We start from the raw sequence: 17222 nt of genomic DNA on the forward strand, positions 1-17222 counted from the left end.
GAATTTTAAATAGATGCTTATGTCAATTGTTAGTATTATGATGGTTCCGGTTGGTTAAAAATGAACCATCTGCGAAAGTGAAAAATTATTCGAGTGAAAATTATCAATAGGTGAATAGGTGTATCGCAAAATGTTGGTTCGAAACTTGTTGAACGCCTCCAAAGCGTTTCTGAAGCCAGTTTCCAGGGTTTCTATACAGCAAAGTATGATGAGACCCTTCAGCTACACCTCAAGAGTGTTGAGCGAAGTACAACCAAAAACTTACGAAGAAGAGAAAGTGATTATTGATGAGATCAACAACAAATTGACCGACAAAGATATTAACAGCTCGAAGAAGTTGAGAAATATTGGGATCTCAGCTCATATTGACTCGGGAAAGACTACTTTCACCGAAAGAGTGTTGTTTTATACTGGTAGAATCAAGTCCATTCACGAAGTCAGAGGTAATGATGCTGTTGGTGCAAAGATGGATCATATGGATTTGGAAAGAGAAAAGGGTATCACCATCCAGTCGGCTGCCACCTATTGTTCATGGGACAAGGATAACCAGAGTTATCACTTCAACTTGATCGATACCCCTGGGCACATTGATTTTACTATTGAAGTGGAAAGAGCTTTGAGAGTTTTAGATGGGGCAGTTTTGGTGGTGTGTGCAGTTTCGGGTGTCCAATCCCAAACTGTAACCGTTGACCGTCAAATGCGTAGATACAACGTTCCAAGGATCACCTTCATCAATAAGATGGATAGAATGGGTGCTAACCCATTCAAGGCTATTGAACAAATTAACTTGAAGTTGAAAACTCCGGCTGCTGCTATTCAAGTTCCAATTGGGGCCGAGTCTGAATTGAAAGGTGTTGTGAACATTATTGACAGAGTGGCTCTTTATAATGAAGGTCCACAAGGTGAAGTAATTAGAACAGACTCGATTCCAGAGGATTTGAAAGATTTGGTGGAAGAAAAGAGAGCTTTATTGATTGAAACTTTGGCTGATGTAGACGATGAAATGGCTGACATTTACTTGGAAGGTGAAGAGCCAACTGTTGAGCAGATTAAGAGTGCTATTAGAAGAGCCACCATCGGCAGAAAATTCACCCCTGTGTTGATGGGTTCAGCCTTAGCCAATAAAGGTGTCCAACCTGTCTTAGATGCGGTTGTCGATTACTTACCTCAACCAAATGAAATTTTGAACAGAGGTTTAGATGTCACCACGGCCGAAGAAAAACCTGTTAACTTGGTACCTTCAAGCAGTGAACCATTTGTTGGATTGGCCTTCAAATTGGAGGAAGGTAGATTTGGTCAATTAACGTACATCAGAGTTTACCAAGGTAAGTTGAAGAAGGGTGCTTACATTAATCACCTCAAGTCCGGAAAGAAACTCAAGGTTTCTCGGTTAGCCAGAATGCATTCAAATGATATGGAGGATGTTGAAGAGGTTGGAGCCGGTGAGATTTGTGCTACTTTCGGTATAGACTGTGCTTCTGGTGATACTTTTGTGGGAGCTAATTCCGAGCAGAAAATCGCCATGAGCTCCATGTTCGTCCCAGATGCCGTCATTTCATTATCGATTCACCCAAAGTCCAAGGATAATGGAAGTTTTTCCAGAGCCATCAATAGATTCCAAAAGGAAGATCCAACTTTCAGAGTGAGATTTGATGCTGAGTCCAAGCAAACCATCATTTCAGGTATGGGAGAATTACACTTGGAAATCTACGTGGAAAGAATGAAACGTGAATACGGGGTCGAGTGTATTACTGGTAAACCGCAAGTGGCGTATCGTGAAGCCATTACTGCTCCAACCACTTTTGACTATACCCACAAGAAACAGAGTGGAGGTGCTGGTCAATATGGTAGAGTTATTGGAGAATTGAAGCCTTTGGTGGGAGAAAACAAGTTCTCTGAACTGATTGTGGGAGGTAAGATTCCCGAAAAGTTCTTGTTTGGTTGTCAGAAAGGGTTTGACGACTCTTTGGACAAAGGTCCATTGATTGGCCATAAGGTGTTGGGAGTCCACATGCACCTTAATGATGGTCAATCACATATGGTTGATTCTTCTGAGTTTTCTTTCAGAACCGCCACTCAAGGAGCTTTTAAGCAAGCGTTTTTGAACGCCCAGCCAGTCATTTTGGAACCCATTATGACGGTGGAGGTAAATGCACCCAATGAATACCAAGGAAGTGTGGTGGGATTGGTTAACAAATTAGGAGGATTAATTTTGGAAACCGTTAATAACCAAGAAGAGTTCACCGTTACTGCCGAGTGTTCATTAAACTCAATGTTTGGATTTTCCACCTCTTTAAGAGCTTCTACTCAAGGTAAAGGTGAATTTTCATTGGAATTTCTCAAATACTCTGAATGTCCTCCACAGTTGCAAAGAGAATTGGTGGCTGAATACCAAAAGAGTTTGCAGGCTAAAAGGTAAATAAATAAAACCATAGATTTTGTACATAGTTGAATCTGAAATAGTTTTCTAAAACAGTTTGATACGATGATATTATTTTATCTATTGAAGGTGGTGATTTTTTTGTACATAATTATTTGAACGTAAACATTAAGAAAAAAAAAGCCCTAATCATGATGTCTCAAAACTAGAAATACAGTTTATTAGAAGTTATCTTTCGGAAATCTTTTCTTTCAATATTTAGGCTTTAGCAACAGCTTTCTTAACGGCAAATCTGTTTTGCTTCTTCAACACCAACACTTGGAATCTTTCAAAGTCAGATAATCCAGCTCTCTTTTGCTTAGCAGCCAACTTCTTGGCCCATGAGGAAGCAGCCCACTTAGACTCAATGTCAGCAGAGGCCCACTTCTTAGCAACAGTACCAGATCTGGCACCTCTTGGCAAGTTAGACAAAATGAGTGGGGTCAAGACAACTCTTCCCAAAGAGATGGCTTGTCTTTGGAAGTTTGGTCCATCAACCAAAACCTAGAATATTTGTTAGTATTTAAGCAGGGAAAGTCACAAATGAACGCAATATCTTGAATGTGAATGTTTTAGGAACGTTGCTTAGTATCTTGGAGTAGATACTCGAATTTTTGTGAATGGTCAAAATTTTTCATTTGGGTATAAACTCGACAGATCCCACCACTCAGTTGACTGGACCTGGGGAAAATCAAGGGATAAGAAATGAGGGACTCACACGAGGCTTGGGTGCACTTGTATTGGGGATGAGATGATCATTCAAAGTGATATTTTGTTCATGAGGCGTTAGATAGTAAAATTACATACTCTTCTTTGGTCGATGATTTCAACAATGGTGGCTAAGTCCTTGTTGTTAACCAAGACAACACGGCCTAATTCCACGTATCTCCAGTTGGCAGCTTTAACAGTTGAATAAGAAGACATTTTATGATAACTGATAACTTGGTTAGATGTACCTTTGAATAAAAAATTTCTAAGGTGTAGAAGCGAGCAAGATGAAAAAATGAAAAGAGCAGGTCGTGTAAGAATCCTAAAACACCGCACACGGTCACAGATGAAGCCTTAAGACCACGAGGGCATAAGCCCTCAAACCATGCCCACCACATTTCGCTCTCGTTTGTTTGGATCTCTCTTCACAAAGTTTATCCAGCTATTCAAATACGTATGTAGAATCACCACAAGTTTACATGATGATTAATAATTTGCGTTCTAGAGTGGGTCTCCTGAAGCATGCCTAGCTTCATCACGGGGGAGTCATGTCATGCGACCAACCTTTTGTCTGAAACAATTCTTGGTACACACAAAGCCTTTTACTAACCCATGATATAGTAGACCTACTTATAGTTGCAACCCGGTAACAGTGTCACAATTCCATCTATGTAGTCACAGTGCGCTCAGAAATCACTTGTCACCAGGTATTCGTTCTCTTACCCACATTACTTTATGCTTTCCTTTATTCTCTTCCCTTCTCTGTTATACGGTGTCGCTGCGAAATAATAAGACTCATAAAAAATTCCTCAGGCTTATGGTTTATGTTTAGATATCTTCACCTTAAAACACTAATTCGGATGTCATCAAGTACTGTCAAGAAATCTGCCACCCAGCCAAAGTGGCACCAACCGGAGGCCAATAATCTCCCGCCTGTTTTGAAGTTGTACAACTCATTAACACGTAACAAAGATGAGTTCATACCAAACTCTCCAAACCAAATAACTTGGTACTGTTGTGGTCCAACAGTGTATGACCATTCGCACATGGGTCATGCAAGAAACTATGTGTCCACTGATATCAACAGAAGAATCTTGCAAGACTATTTCGGCTACAATGTCAAATTTGTGCAAAACGTTACCGATATTGACGATAAGATTATTATAGCTGCTCGTCAACAATACTTATTCGAAGAGAAGTTTGCCAACGTCTACAAGCAGTTGAATGCTGACCTCACCAAAGAAACGAAGTTGGCGTTCGAGTTTTATTTGCAAAAGAATTTGCCAGCATTCACCGGTAATATCCTGGAGTTTGGATCTTGGGCTCAGTCCGTCAATGTTCAAGAAGTGGCCGTTGTAAACCCAAAGTTCCCCATGTACATCAAAGCAGCAGTCAAGGCATATAATGCTATTCACAGCGAATCCTCTGACTTGCCGAACTTCATGTCCAGTGTTCAAGAAGTCGTCATGCCATACTTGGACAAACAGTTGGGATCTACCGTCAACGACCCATTGATTTTCAAGAAATTGCCTTCTTTCTGGGAAAACAAGTTCGATGAAGATATGGGTAAGTTGAATGTTTTGCCTCCTGACGTTACCACGAGGGTTTCCGAGTACATTCCTGAAATCATTGAGTTTGTAGAAACCATCATTAAAAACGGGTTTGCGTATCCTACCAGCGATGGGTCCGTATACTTTGACACTGTCAAGTTTGACAATGACTCAAACCATGTGTATGCCAAATTACAACCTTGGAACAAGGGTGACTTATCGTTAATTAATGATGGAGAAGGCTCTTTGACCACCGGACAAGATTCTAAGAAGAATGCTGCCGATTTTGCTCTTTGGAAGGCGTCAAAGCCTGGTGAACCTTCTTGGTCTTCAGCGTGGGGCGAAGGAAGACCCGGATGGCATATCGAGTGTTCAGTCATGGCATCTGATATCCTTGGGTCCAATATAGATATCCACTCAGGAGGGGTTGATTTATGTTTTCCTCATCACGATAACGAATTGGCTCAGTCCGAGGCATGTTTCGATAATAAGCAATGGATCAACTACTTTTTGCATAGTGGCCACTTGCACATACAAGGTCAAAAAATGAGTAAATCTTTGAAGAACTTTATCACTATTGAAGAGGCTTTGAAGGACTACAGTAGTAGACAATTGAGATTGGTGTTTGCCATGAGCTCATGGGAAAGACCTCTTGACTTCAAAGAAAGTTTGTTGAAGGAAGTCAAGGCTTTTGAGTCCACTTTATCTAAATTCTTCACTATTGTACGAGCATTGAACAATGATTACAAGCATGAGATTGCTGGAGGAAGATACCCAGTAAAGAAATTGACGCTTGCTGATAAGACTTTATCTGGAGACTTAGTGGTGGCCCAAAACGAAGCGCACGAAGCATTCTGTGACAACTTGTCTACTCCTCAAGTGTTGAGGATAGTGCAAGAATTGATCTCCAAGTCTAACAACTATATCCAAGTTTGTTCCTCTGGAGAAAACGAATTGAGAATCGAAATAATATTATCAGTCACCAAGTGGATTGTCAAAATCCTTGATATCTTGGGATTTGAAGCCAGAGCCGATAGATTGGGCTGGTTAGACTCGTCCGAGGAAGGTACAAGCTCATTTAACAAAGAAGATACATTGATGCCATATATCAAGGCATTATCTCAGTTCAGAGATTCTGTGCGGAACTCGGCCATCAATAAAGAAGATATCTCCAAGGTCTTGTCAGCTTCTGACAAGATAAGATCAGAATTAATCGATTTGGGTGTTTCTTTGGATGATAGACCAAATGGATCGGCTTTAATAAAGTTTTTAAATGCTCAAGAATTAGCCGATTTGAAGGAACAACAAAGACTCAAAGAGGCACAGCTCAAAGAAAAGGAAGAAAAGAAGAAACAACAAGCATTAGCCAATGCCAAGAAAGAGGAAGAAAGGCTAGCTAAGATGAAGCTTGACCCCAAGGATCTCTTTCAAGATAAGTCCTTATATTCTGAATGGGACGAGTCTGGAATCCCTACCAAGGATGCTAAGGGTGAAGAAGTAACCAAAAGCATGAAGAAAAAGTTGGTGAAGCAATATCAACAACAAGAGAAGCTTTACCAACAATACTTGGAGTTACAGAAATAGATTATATACCACATAAAACTATAATAATCACTCGGGAGTTTTCGCAGTCGGTTTTCCCGATTAGGGAGCGGTACCTGATGCGGCCCTATTCAACAAAGGACCGTGTATTGTCATCCCCTTTACACTAATCCACAACCTTTCAGGTTATTCACAAGCAAGTCCGTAGAACATTGATGGACCACATCAAGTATATCTACTAATATACTCATCCCCATGTTACCATAGTTATGTCCCCCAATCCTATTCAACAATCTGGTCTCAACCCCAAGGAAGAGCTTGACTTTTCAAACATAGACTCCGTTATTACTTCTCCTAAAAGACATGCCAGCACCGTTCCTTCGAGCCCCTCCCATTTGAACGTTCGGTTTGACAAAGATCAGGACAAGGTGCGAGACGCCCAAAAACTAAACAAGATAAAGTCCCTTGGAAAGATCGACATCAGATCTCCTATTATCAATCATGTGTTCACATCCAATCTGGATCTACTTCAACCAAACGATGACATGTCCTTATATACGCCAGGAACACATACCAGTGTGGCCTCAAGGATTCTCAGTTATGTCCCTGAAACATTGTACTCGATCCGGAACTACTATAATGACTTTACCACTATCGACTGGGCTGATGCTTTCATAAAAACAAACAGAATCCAGTACGAGCTTCACCATAAACATTGGATCACCGAGGGGTCACTGGATCAAGAACTCTCCAAGAACAAGATCCCCTTATACTACCGGGCTTATCATATGATGGGGAGATGGGTTCTTATTGTTCTTATCGCGTTTGTGTTCTCGCTTGTTGCCTATGCCATTGACAAATTTGAAATCCTCTTTGTGGGGATCAAACACGGCTACTGTAGCACAAACTGGTTGGCCAGTCAGGTGGCGTGCTGCTCTGAACCTCACTCACCAACTAAAGGTTTCCTCAGGAGGAATGTGTTTCAATCTGGATTTGTGATGAAAAGTGATGTTCAGGAACAGTGTCCTCTGTGGATATCATGGTCCACATATTTCCTGTACACCTCTTGGGGACACTATATAAGGTTTGATTACTTTATTTACGTGATATTATCGGTATTGCTTGCGGTAATTGCGTGCTTCATCACGTTAACCACGGAAATAGCTAATCGAATTCCAGCTGCTTCCACCGAAGCAGATGACGAAGAGGATGGGGACCAAGACAATAGAAGGATGAAGTACACGACTGGTAAAAAAATGTACACGGCTGCTGGCTCAGGTGTTCCCGAAGTGAAAACAATATTATCAGGGTTTGTTATCAGAAGATTTTTGGGAACTTATACATTTTTAGCCAAAACAACTGCATTGGTTTTTGCAATTGCCTCAGGAATGGCATTAGGAAAAGAGGGTCCGTACGTTCATTTGGCAACAGCAGTAGGAAATATCTTGAGTAGACTTTTCCCTTTTGTTTCCAATAATGAACTCATTCAAAAGCAGATCTTATCGGCAGCTGCTCTGAGTGGCGTGGCATTAGCATTTGGCTCTCCTCTTGGAGGTGTACTTTTCATCTTGGAAGAAATAAACCACTCACTTCCTTCTTTCCAGCTATTCCAAATTTTCTTTTGTGCCATCATATCAACATTATTTTTGAAGTTCTTAGATCCTTATGGGACAGGAAATACTGTCTTATTTGAATTGAACTACACTTCTGATTGGAATGCGATTGAGTTGATATTTTTCATTATTATTGGTTTGGCTGGTGGCGTTTTTGGGGCTTTATTCGTGAAGTTTGTAGCTTGGTGGCCCAAAGTCTTTAGGCTGAAAAAATTGATCCAAGAACATCCCATGCTCGAAGTTGTTCTAATAGCTGCAATCACAGGTATTATAACTTTCTGGAATCCCTATACGAAACAAGCAACCACAGAATTAGTTTTAGACTTGGCTACTCCATGTTCTGGTGAAAAGGATCGTACCTTGTGCCCAACTAAAGGGGAGGAGTTTATTTGGGAACTGGGGTCCCTATTATTTGCATTGATTATTAAGATAGTTTTGACGTTTATAACGTTTGGCTTGAGGCTCCCCATGGGTGTATATGTTCCTTCTATGGTTATTGGAGCCTTGTTTGGTAGATTGTTTGGAACAATTCTTGAGTGGATCAACTATACTTACCTGTTACTGTTGATTGAAGCACCTATCGGAGCCGGAGCAGTTAACCTAATTTGCCAGAAAGGTCAAAATTGTATTGACTTGGGAATCTATTCCATGATAGGAGCTGGGGCATTTATGGCCGGAGTTACCAGAATGAACATTACTTTAGTAACCATCCTTTTTGAAATCACCAGTTCATACACTTATGTCTTGCCCATTTCGATCTCAATAGCTGTGGCGAACTGGATGGGTAATCTAATTGAGCAGAACTCCTTATATGAGTCCTTACTCATTGCTTACGATTATCCATTTATGTCTCCAGAAACAGAACCAATTGATCCTTTAAGAACCGCTGGAGATATCATTGAAACGTCTGTGAAATACAACGATATTGATAGTGAGCCCAATATTCAAAGAATCAGACCTATTTCGGGTATTGCAAGGCCCATGGTCCCTACACTTCTGACTGCAAACTTAGAAGCCGCGATGGATCAAGATTCGTCCACCAAGATGTATATTGATATCACCTCCTCACCCTACGTTTTAACCAGTATATTGAAGCAGAAGCTACTTTTGCTAGCCAGCAAGTCGCTACTTGATGGGTGCATTGCTTTGATAAAAAGCAAGGTTTGTGTTGGAATTATTTTCTTTCCCGAACTCGAGATTTGTATCGATAAGATTGACCAATTTTGCATGGAATATGAAATCAACGAAGACTTATACTGTATCGTGGGAGATGAAGAAAAATACTATTTTGGGAACCCTGCTATAGATACTCTTCGAGACCCCATCAAGTTCAACTTAAATGTCTTAAAAAGTAGCCCAGCTTGCCAGTCTAATGACATGGACTATTTCATCTACCATTCCGTCGATCAGGATACTGATAACAACAAACTTTTGACCGTATACAGCCTGTTGATGTCTTTGATAGACTTCACCAAACACATCAACTACAGCCCCATTTTCTTGAACTACAACAGTGAGTTGAGTCTTGCTCATTTGGTATTTGATAAGATTGGGAACAGAGTGATTGTTCTTCTCAAAGACGGTCAATACTATGGAGTTTTACACAAAAAAACCCTTATAGATTTCATTAGAAGAGATAACTATAATCATTAAATATAATAAACATCCCTCCTATGATATGCAGTTGTTTTCTCTAGCTCTGCTATTGCAAAACAAGAAAACCCTAAATTTGTCCAAAATCCCACAGTTAAGTAGGAAATGTCGCTTATCAATCCTCTGGACTTTATTCCTATGTGTAGTTTTAGTTCGATGACTTTCAATGTTTAAAGAAAGAAGGAATTCTTGGTATATTGTCGTTGTTTGAAACTCTCCTGAAATATCACCATTTTCAATCAGATATTTAGCATTATAGAGGAAGTGATACACCGCCATAAACTCCTCTGTATATACGTCAATCCTTCCATCCAAGCAGAAAGTCAAGTTCAGGAACACTTCAAGCAATCTACTGTTGAAATTAGACTTTTGAAAGAAAAAGTAGCCAAAATAGTTGAGCCAGAGTTTCATGCCAAATGTACTGATATCAAGTACAAGGTTACAAATCAAACCACGTTCCAAAGCAAACAACTGGTCTGCCATTATGTCAAATAAGAGGGCTTCATATTTTTTGCTGTCACCAGGCATTTTGAACACACCACTATCTTGAGGTTGACGAGCGGTAGGATTATAGGGAGTGCAGAAAAAGCGTCGAAGAACCTCCTCGTTATTGCTGTCAACCAAAGCTCCCAAGAGCACAAGGTCGGTTTTAGAACCTGGAAAATAGTAATAGTCAAAATAATCAAACAAACTTTTGGGGATACCTCCATAGTTTATGCAATTGAAGTTTCGGAAAAAACTCAGTAATACCAGCAACACACCATTGTCAATCCGTTCGCCTGTTATTTGAATTATTTTTATTACCCTGACCAATTCTTTGCAGAGTTTAGTTCTAAGTTCTGGAGGTGCTTTGATAATCATATCAAATCCACGTTTAATCTCTATTTCTTTGCAGCTACTACTTTTGCTTGAAGTAATGACCGATTCTGTGGTTCTAACAAATAGCTGAGTGAATTTTTCCATATCAAACAACGATTCGGCCACGCTGGAAACCTCGAAGAGTTTGAACAATAACAACACCAACTCGAAGTTGTATCTGATTACCATTAACTGTTCTGCCACAGTACCCAATAGGAAACCGTCAAAAGAATTTAAATCAATATATCCGCTGAGTGAATATTGGGGTAGCTTTAAAGCTTTCAATTGGTCTTTCAAATTTGAAGTCCCCATCACCGAGAGAGTATTGTACCAGTCTTGGATCAAATCAGGAGCAGCAAGGAAAAAGCTGAAGATGTCTTTTGCCAAAGTAATTGCAGGAGCCATTATGGCAGGCTTGAAGAAGCTCACCCTTATGTGTTCTAATAATAAGAATGCCCCGTTGATGAACTTATATTTCTTAAAGGAGGTAAAAAGTGGAGACTTCTTTATTGCCTCTAGAACTCTCACCGAGTAAAGCTCTTGAAGAAAAGACACCTGAGTCCAGTACAACTCATAGTACGAGTGGTACAAGCCATATGTTGAAAGTGACAGCAACAAACCGTATTCCATGAGAACCAGTAATGTTTGTGGTAGTGCCGGACCAGTAGACGATTTGAGAATATTCAAACAAGCTTTGTAGTTGGGAATTAAAGCAATCTGTGTTCTTCTATTACTGGGATCGGCTTGGTGCAAATCATTCAACCGTTTGGATAAAATAGAGAATATCCGGGGAATCAGAGGATCGATCCTATTAATACCACTGGCATTTGTTGGTTGCATGTGAGTGAGTTTGAGGTTTATTCCACAAGAAAATAAAAACTTTCGCAGCCATTTGTGTAATTCCCTTGAAGGTCCCTGCATATATCAAGAGAAATACGAGATGTGGGATGTTATAGATCCGATTGCCAAAGGAAATAAAAACTACAAGTATCCTTTATTCTCTCTTAAACTTACCACACACACACAAACAAATGAACGTCAAACTCGAAAACGATTACTCCAACCACTATATCCATAGTGGGATAGTCCCTAACACCTACATCAGTAACATTGATAACCCACTTGAAGGATATCCAAAGTTACAGAAATTGAAGGAGTTGAAACAGAAACAAATTGAAAAGCACCAAATACCTCCTTTTGGATGTAAAGTGAAGCCCAAGGATATGCCTGCGGTTATAACAAACTGGTGTACCGAAAAGAACTTACAGTTCGATGTGGTAATGATTGGGGCCTTAAGTACGGAATCGGTTTTACCAGTATTGAATCAATTGCCATTAGCGAAGTTGTGTGCTAAACCGGGCTTTTTGTTTATTTGGACCACCGAGAAACACATTCTCGAGTTGAGTGTCTTCTTGAATACGAAACTCAACAAGAAGTTTAGAAGATCGGAGGAGCTCATTTTCATTCCTGTTAATAAGAATTCCAATGTGTTCCCGGAGCAGACTTCAGATGCAGTATTTCAAAATCAGCAATGGCACTGTTGGATGTGTATTACTGGAACGGTTCGAAGATCCAGTGATCTGCACTTGATACATTGTAATGTGGATACCGATTTACAGTTTGAAACATCAAATAGCCCTGTTACTAGCCATATCCCTGATACCATTTACAAAGTAGCTGAGAATTTCTCCAACTCCAATAGGAGACTACACATCATTCCATACTCGATGGGCTACAATCTCTTCGTTAGAAGCAGACCTGGGTGGGTGATCATGAGTCCCGATGTACTTCTTGACAACTTTGATCCAATAAAGTACGAGTCTAGTTTATACTCCAAATCATTGATAAACAACAAAGGTAACCACGTCCAGTACTTGGTGAGTCAGACTCAAGAGATTGAAGAGTTGAGGCCTAAAAGTCCTAATAATTCAAATAGATGAAGTAAGGCTAATTCAATGAGTTAGTAAAGTCATGGGTTAATTGGGAGTATCAAGTAAATCAGAATTTTGATGAATGTTGGATAGGATTGTTATCAGCATCGTTTTCACTCAGAGTGAGCTGAGTTAGGTTTTCATCATATACTTGATATTAAAAGTAGAACATACTGTTATATTAAGCACTAATATTATGAAAAATTTTCTCTCTCCCTCAAATACGTTTTATATCGGTATATCTGGTATATACACGCATACACTATTAGCTGCAATATCTAACTATAGTCGTTACCATCGAACTTGTACTCAGAAAATTGTCTAGAAGGAAGTCCCATATTGAACATGATATCTAATTCTTCGTAGGTCCGGTTTTTGGTCTCAGGTAACCGGAAGAATGCCCACACTATAGCTGGAAGCGAAATAAAACTCCACACAAACCCCGTATATCCTTTCAAGTTGGCACTTCTGGGGTTGATTAAAAACGGCTGCATTATGCCGGCCATCAACTGCAATGAATGATAGAAAGCCCTGGCTACAGATAGAGTTTGAGACTTTACTCTTGTTGCTGGAATCTCAGCCGCAATTGTATACGCCAAAGGACCAACCGACAAAGAATATACCGCCACCCAAACCATTGTGAACCCACACTGGACCCACTTCACATCAGGATTTCTATCAGCAGCCAATTGCAAAACTCCTTCCATAAACAAACATACCAAAAGAATTGATGATCCAGTAATGTAAATGGGCCTTCTACCAAATTTGGTCATTAGCATCCACGAGCATCCACACCCTACAAGAGCTATGCCGGTGATACAAACATTTAACTGGTAGGCGTATTCGGCACTCAAGCCTGCTTGACGCCAGAAATACAGTGGCAGGTACATGAACTGTGATCCACAAGTGACTTGCATTGCAAACGTTAAACATGTAATCTCCGTCCGGCGGACATTCGTGACAGTAAAACACTTCTTAACGGATTCCCATATACCGTTGGACGTTGAATGCTTGGTCCGTGAAAGCTCAAGCCTATTTGTGTGGATTATCATGGCCACTACTTGACAGGCTTCCTGGTGAACCAGATCTGCACTTAATCTCTTCACCGCCACCAAAGCATCAGCTTCTCGCCCTTTCCTAACAAGCCACCAAGGAGAATCAGGTGCCAAATACACGCATATAAACAAAGGAATTGGCCATACCCATTGTACAGCAAAAGGAACCCTATAACCCCAATCAGTTTTGTTCTCAACCATTGACTTCAACACACCTGCTGCAATCAACTGGCCAATTGCCCAGCACATGTTGATATAGGCTGTCAAGTATCCTCTTAACACCATTGGGCATACTTCAGATGAGTAGGTAGGACCCATGGTAGAAAGACAACCCATCACAAGACCGAAAAACCACTCTCCAAGTAAAAGCACATAGATAGTTGGAGCAAACACCGTGAAGAATACAAACCCCATAACAAGAATTAAGGCACCCATAATCACTTTTCTGTGGCCCCATTTCTCTGCCAAATACCCATTAGCCATTACCCCAATAAACATACCTATATTTGCAGCACACCCAAGGGCAGACATCCACCGACTCTCAAGTTCATAGTTGCCATCTCCAGTGGGTATTCCATACTTTCTTTGGAATGACGGGTACCCGTAGAACGAAGCAATGAGGCTTTGATCATATCCTTCCATAATGCTAAAACACAGTCAGTATATACACTAGTTTGGCACAAATTTGTGTGAATAGTCCTTGGACAGACATTACGTACATTGTAGCAGAAATCAAAATTGACCAGACAACGGCTCTCTTGTGCAAATGCAACGCTTCTTTAATGGACATCAGATGTTCTCTGGCAGTAGCCTTCTGTGCGTCTCTCTCAATCTCATCATCGTAAGTATCAGTGGAAGTCAGCCCGTAGAGGGGATTGAAGCTGTCGATAGGTTTGACGAGAAGAGTGCTACTCAGCCGACTTCGCAGTATGATTTTAGAGTTGGACATTGGGTGTATCTAATAATTGATAAACTAATTTTCCCCAGCTTTTCAGCTTATCTCAAAAATGCTCATAATGGATGTGTACCACGTACCTCTACAATTATACAATATTAAAATTACAATTACAGATTATGAAATTGTCATGGGTGTATTGTTTAACCCTACAAGCGTGGTTCTCATCATATTTATGGGATGCGTGTAACTCTATGTAATTTGGCGTCACCATCACTTCGTTAAACTTCATTAGTTGCAATTTCTTGTCCTTTTCAATTTCAATTCAAGTTGCTGACTTCGAAAAGAAAATCCAGGAAATTGATTGTAGCTACACCAGACAAGTCCTTATCGTACTTTTTGAAAATGTCTGTGAGCTTACGCAAATAAACCAAAAGTTCAATGAACTTATCGAATTTCAACTTACCCACAGATGATCCATCCGTATCATCATAGTCCTTATATGAGAATTTTTGAAACAAGTGCAATACAAGATCGATGTTTAATTTGTAACCGATTTGCTCCAATACTTTTTGGAATTCCCCGAATGAAATATCTCCGGAGTTGTTGGTGTCAGCTTGTACAAAAAGCTTCTTATAAGCCGACAAGTACTTCCACAAAGAGACGAATTGATCGAAGTTCAAATGTTTGGATGCACTACTTGGATTACTGAACAAGTTTATCATGAGCACAACCGTAGATTCTTGAAACTTTGTATGATCAAAGTTCAATAACGCATTCGATAACTCGGATTTTGATATTCTTCCGGATCTGCTGGTGTCTACCTTATCAAACACGGATCTCAATTCCAGTTCAAGCTTCTGTTTGGAAGATTGCTTAGGTGGTGTTGGTTCAGGTAACGATTCTCTTGAGCCAGTGTATCCATTATTTGGGTTAGATGGTTTTCTGTTCCCATTGGAACCATATCTTTGCTGCTGAGGTTGAGGAACAGGTGGGGCATTAGTACTTTGGTACTGTTGATGAGGAGAATGAGAATGGTGAGTCTGGCCTGGTGCTGGTGGCGGTGGCTGCTGATAATGTTGTTGTACAGGGGCAGGAGGTGCAGAAGCCAGCGTGTTCGATTGTTGATAGTACGCTTGTTGTGGAGCAGGGGCCAAAGGCAATGAATTGGGTTGATTATAATAATTAGGTTGCACAAGCGGTTGCGAATACGCCTGTGGCTGTTGCTGTTGCTGTTGCTGTTGCTGATAGTATTGATTTGAAGGAGCTGGTTGTTGCTGGGGAAAGTGCACCTGTTGGACGGGTTGCGGCCTCAGTTGGTGCAGCTGTGGTGGTACCAGTTGGTATGGTTGAGGGCTCGAAGAGTATTGAGGTTGTGACAGGGTTGGTGGTCGATACATCACGTTCTGTTGAGAGTGACCTGATTTTTTTCTGGAGCCAGGAGTAGTACTATTGCCATTGGAGCCTGGGACCACATAGGCCGCTTGCCTGGGGGTGGGATACAGCGGTAATTCGTTCATAACACGGGGGATTGGTGGAGAGATCACAAAGTAAGTAGACAATATAAAAGGAGAAGGTGACTTTTTTTGTTATTAATGGAGGGCGCGAAGAATTATTTTTTGGTGTAGGGAAAGGATATCGAGCGAGTTGACGAAAAATGGTGAGAAGCACAGGCTAATTAAGCACTGCCAACTTTTATATAAGGAGACATTACATTGCTATATTAAGCAGACCTGGAGTTACCTAATGTTTCGTTTATTAGAAAACATGAAATAAAGTATACATAAATTATAATGATGAAATTTATAAGTATTCAATGTATTCTAATAACAACTTCCCTTTTTATTAAGAATTTTTTTGGATTAAATTACAGTGAATCTGGATAAAAGAAGGATACAGTATGGAGGGGACTGGAGTTCTTTAATCTCTTCTCTTGAAGTTACCTCTTCTTTGTTGGAATCCACCTCTTTGAGGTCTTTCAGCTGGGGCACCTTGCAATCTAGTCAAAGGTAAGATACCTTCTGGGATGTTCAACTCTTGTCTTAAGTACTCAACACCTTCGTCAGTCAAGGTGTAGTAGTAGTATTGCCATGAGAATTGGGTTTGGACGTAACCTTTAGAGGTCAAGGATTGTAAAGCCTTAATGACGAATAAGTTCTTGGTGTTGATTTCATCGTGCTTGGCTTGTTCAAAGTCCTTCTTAGCGACGACAACACCTTCTTGAAAGAGGTATTGGTGGATCAACTTTCTGTCTTCTTTTGGAATCAACATGTTTACAGGTTACAAACGTGAACTTTGGAGATAGGTTTGAAAAATTATTCCAATCTTTTTTTCACACTAAGAGTGAGGTAGGGAAAAATTTTTTGGACCGCGAGAGTGGTATGCACACGAAAGGGAATACTTTGGCTGTCACGCGAATCACGTGTTAACACTTAGGGCTATTGACTGGTCCGTCTAATGAATGCAGAAAGTATTCTTGAAACTGTTTTTAAATTCATTGCCAAAGAAATATAAAGATTTGGGGGATACCAGAAGCAGAATTTCTCTGATCCTCAAGGTATCCTCCAGGAAGTAATCACAAGCTGAAACAATAAGAGAGCAGTTTCCCCATTCTCTCATGGAAAAGAAGTAATGCTTCTGAGATCCCATAACTCCTCACAGTTACTGAGTTACCATTACCCTAGGAGTTGGCCGCAATGGCGCTATTAAAACTTTGTTTCTGTTGGTATATGTTCTACGTAGCTCTTTAAGATAAAAAAGATTGCGAAAAGCCTTCGCCTTGAAGCTGCAAAATTCACAAATACTTGAACTACACAACTGAGAATGAAGGACTTGTCTAGTTTCATAGCTGCAACACATAGCTATGCAAATAGTACCAATCCCCATGTCCTTTAGGTCAACATTACAGCTGCTGTCATGAGCAAGGACTTAGGGCCTTTCAGCCCCTATATATTGATAGAAAGCAGAGATTAAGTATACCGGAAAAGGTATTGCAGCT

The 17222-nt window shown here is 40.4% G+C and overlaps 8 protein-coding genes across 8 annotated transcripts; 4 read left to right on the top strand and 4 right to left on the bottom strand. All coding sequences in view use genetic code 12, as the record gives it.

Annotated features, from left to right (window-relative positions):
• Positions 1–130: 130 nt before the first annotated feature.
• MEF1 (Elongation factor G, mitochondrial) lies at positions 131–2419 on the top strand (the record flags this gene model as incomplete). Its single annotated transcript, XM_006689660.1, has 1 exon — positions 131–2419. One exon carries the CDS (start codon positions 131–133, stop codon positions 2417–2419), a length of 2289 nt encoding a protein of 762 aa, XP_006689723.1.
• A 219-nt stretch (positions 2420–2638) lies between these two features.
• On the bottom strand, positions 2639–3343 carry PSN45_001740 (60S ribosomal protein eL14; the record flags this gene model as incomplete). The annotated part of the gene is made up of 2 exons (XM_006689659.2): positions 2639–2923; positions 3227–3343. 2 exons carry the CDS (start codon positions 3341–3343, stop codon positions 2639–2641), a joined length of 402 nt encoding a protein of 133 aa, XP_006689722.1.
• Positions 3344–3987: 644 nt separating this feature from the next.
• On the top strand, positions 3988–6261 carry CYR1_2 (cysteinyl-tRNA synthetase; the record flags this gene model as incomplete). The annotated part of the gene is made up of 1 exon (XM_006689657.2): positions 3988–6261. The coding sequence occupies one exon, from the start codon at positions 3988–3990 to the stop codon at positions 6259–6261; it is 2274 nt and encodes a 757-aa protein (XP_006689720.2).
• Positions 6262–6488: 227 nt separating this feature from the next.
• Positions 6489–9485, top strand: PSN45_001742 (uncharacterized protein; the record flags this gene model as incomplete). The annotated part of the gene is made up of 1 exon (XM_006689656.2): positions 6489–9485. One exon carries the CDS (start codon positions 6489–6491, stop codon positions 9483–9485), a length of 2997 nt encoding a protein of 998 aa, XP_006689719.1.
• A 329-nt stretch (positions 9486–9814) lies between these two features.
• On the bottom strand, positions 9815–11183 carry PSN45_001743 (uncharacterized protein; the record flags this gene model as incomplete). Its single annotated transcript, XM_066157719.1, has 2 exons — positions 9815–9837; positions 9938–11183. 2 exons carry the CDS (start codon positions 11181–11183, stop codon positions 9815–9817), a joined length of 1269 nt encoding a protein of 422 aa, XP_066013816.1.
• Positions 11184–11374: 191 nt separating this feature from the next.
• KAR4 (regulatory protein) lies at positions 11375–12283 on the top strand (the record flags this gene model as incomplete). The annotated part of the gene is made up of 1 exon (XM_006689655.1): positions 11375–12283. One exon carries the CDS (start codon positions 11375–11377, stop codon positions 12281–12283), a length of 909 nt encoding a protein of 302 aa, XP_006689718.1.
• A 269-nt stretch (positions 12284–12552) lies between these two features.
• PSN45_001745 (uncharacterized protein) lies at positions 12553–15744 on the bottom strand (the record flags this gene model as incomplete). Its single annotated transcript, XM_006690488.2, has 3 exons — positions 12553–13975; positions 14049–14210; positions 14606–15744. 3 exons carry the CDS (start codon positions 15742–15744, stop codon positions 12553–12555), a joined length of 2724 nt encoding a protein of 907 aa, XP_006690551.2.
• Positions 15745–16144: 400 nt separating this feature from the next.
• Positions 16145–16495, bottom strand: RPS10A (40S ribosomal protein eS10; the record flags this gene model as incomplete). The annotated part of the gene is made up of 1 exon (XM_006689654.2): positions 16145–16495. One exon carries the CDS (start codon positions 16493–16495, stop codon positions 16145–16147), a length of 351 nt encoding a protein of 116 aa, XP_006689717.1.
• Positions 16496–17222: the final 727 nt, after the last annotated feature.

Source organism: Yamadazyma tenuis, chromosome 2, assembly GCF_029203305.1.
Source record: "Yamadazyma tenuis chromosome 2, complete sequence".
Lineage (NCBI taxonomy): Eukaryota > Fungi > Ascomycota > Pichiomycetes > Serinales > Debaryomycetaceae > Yamadazyma > Yamadazyma tenuis.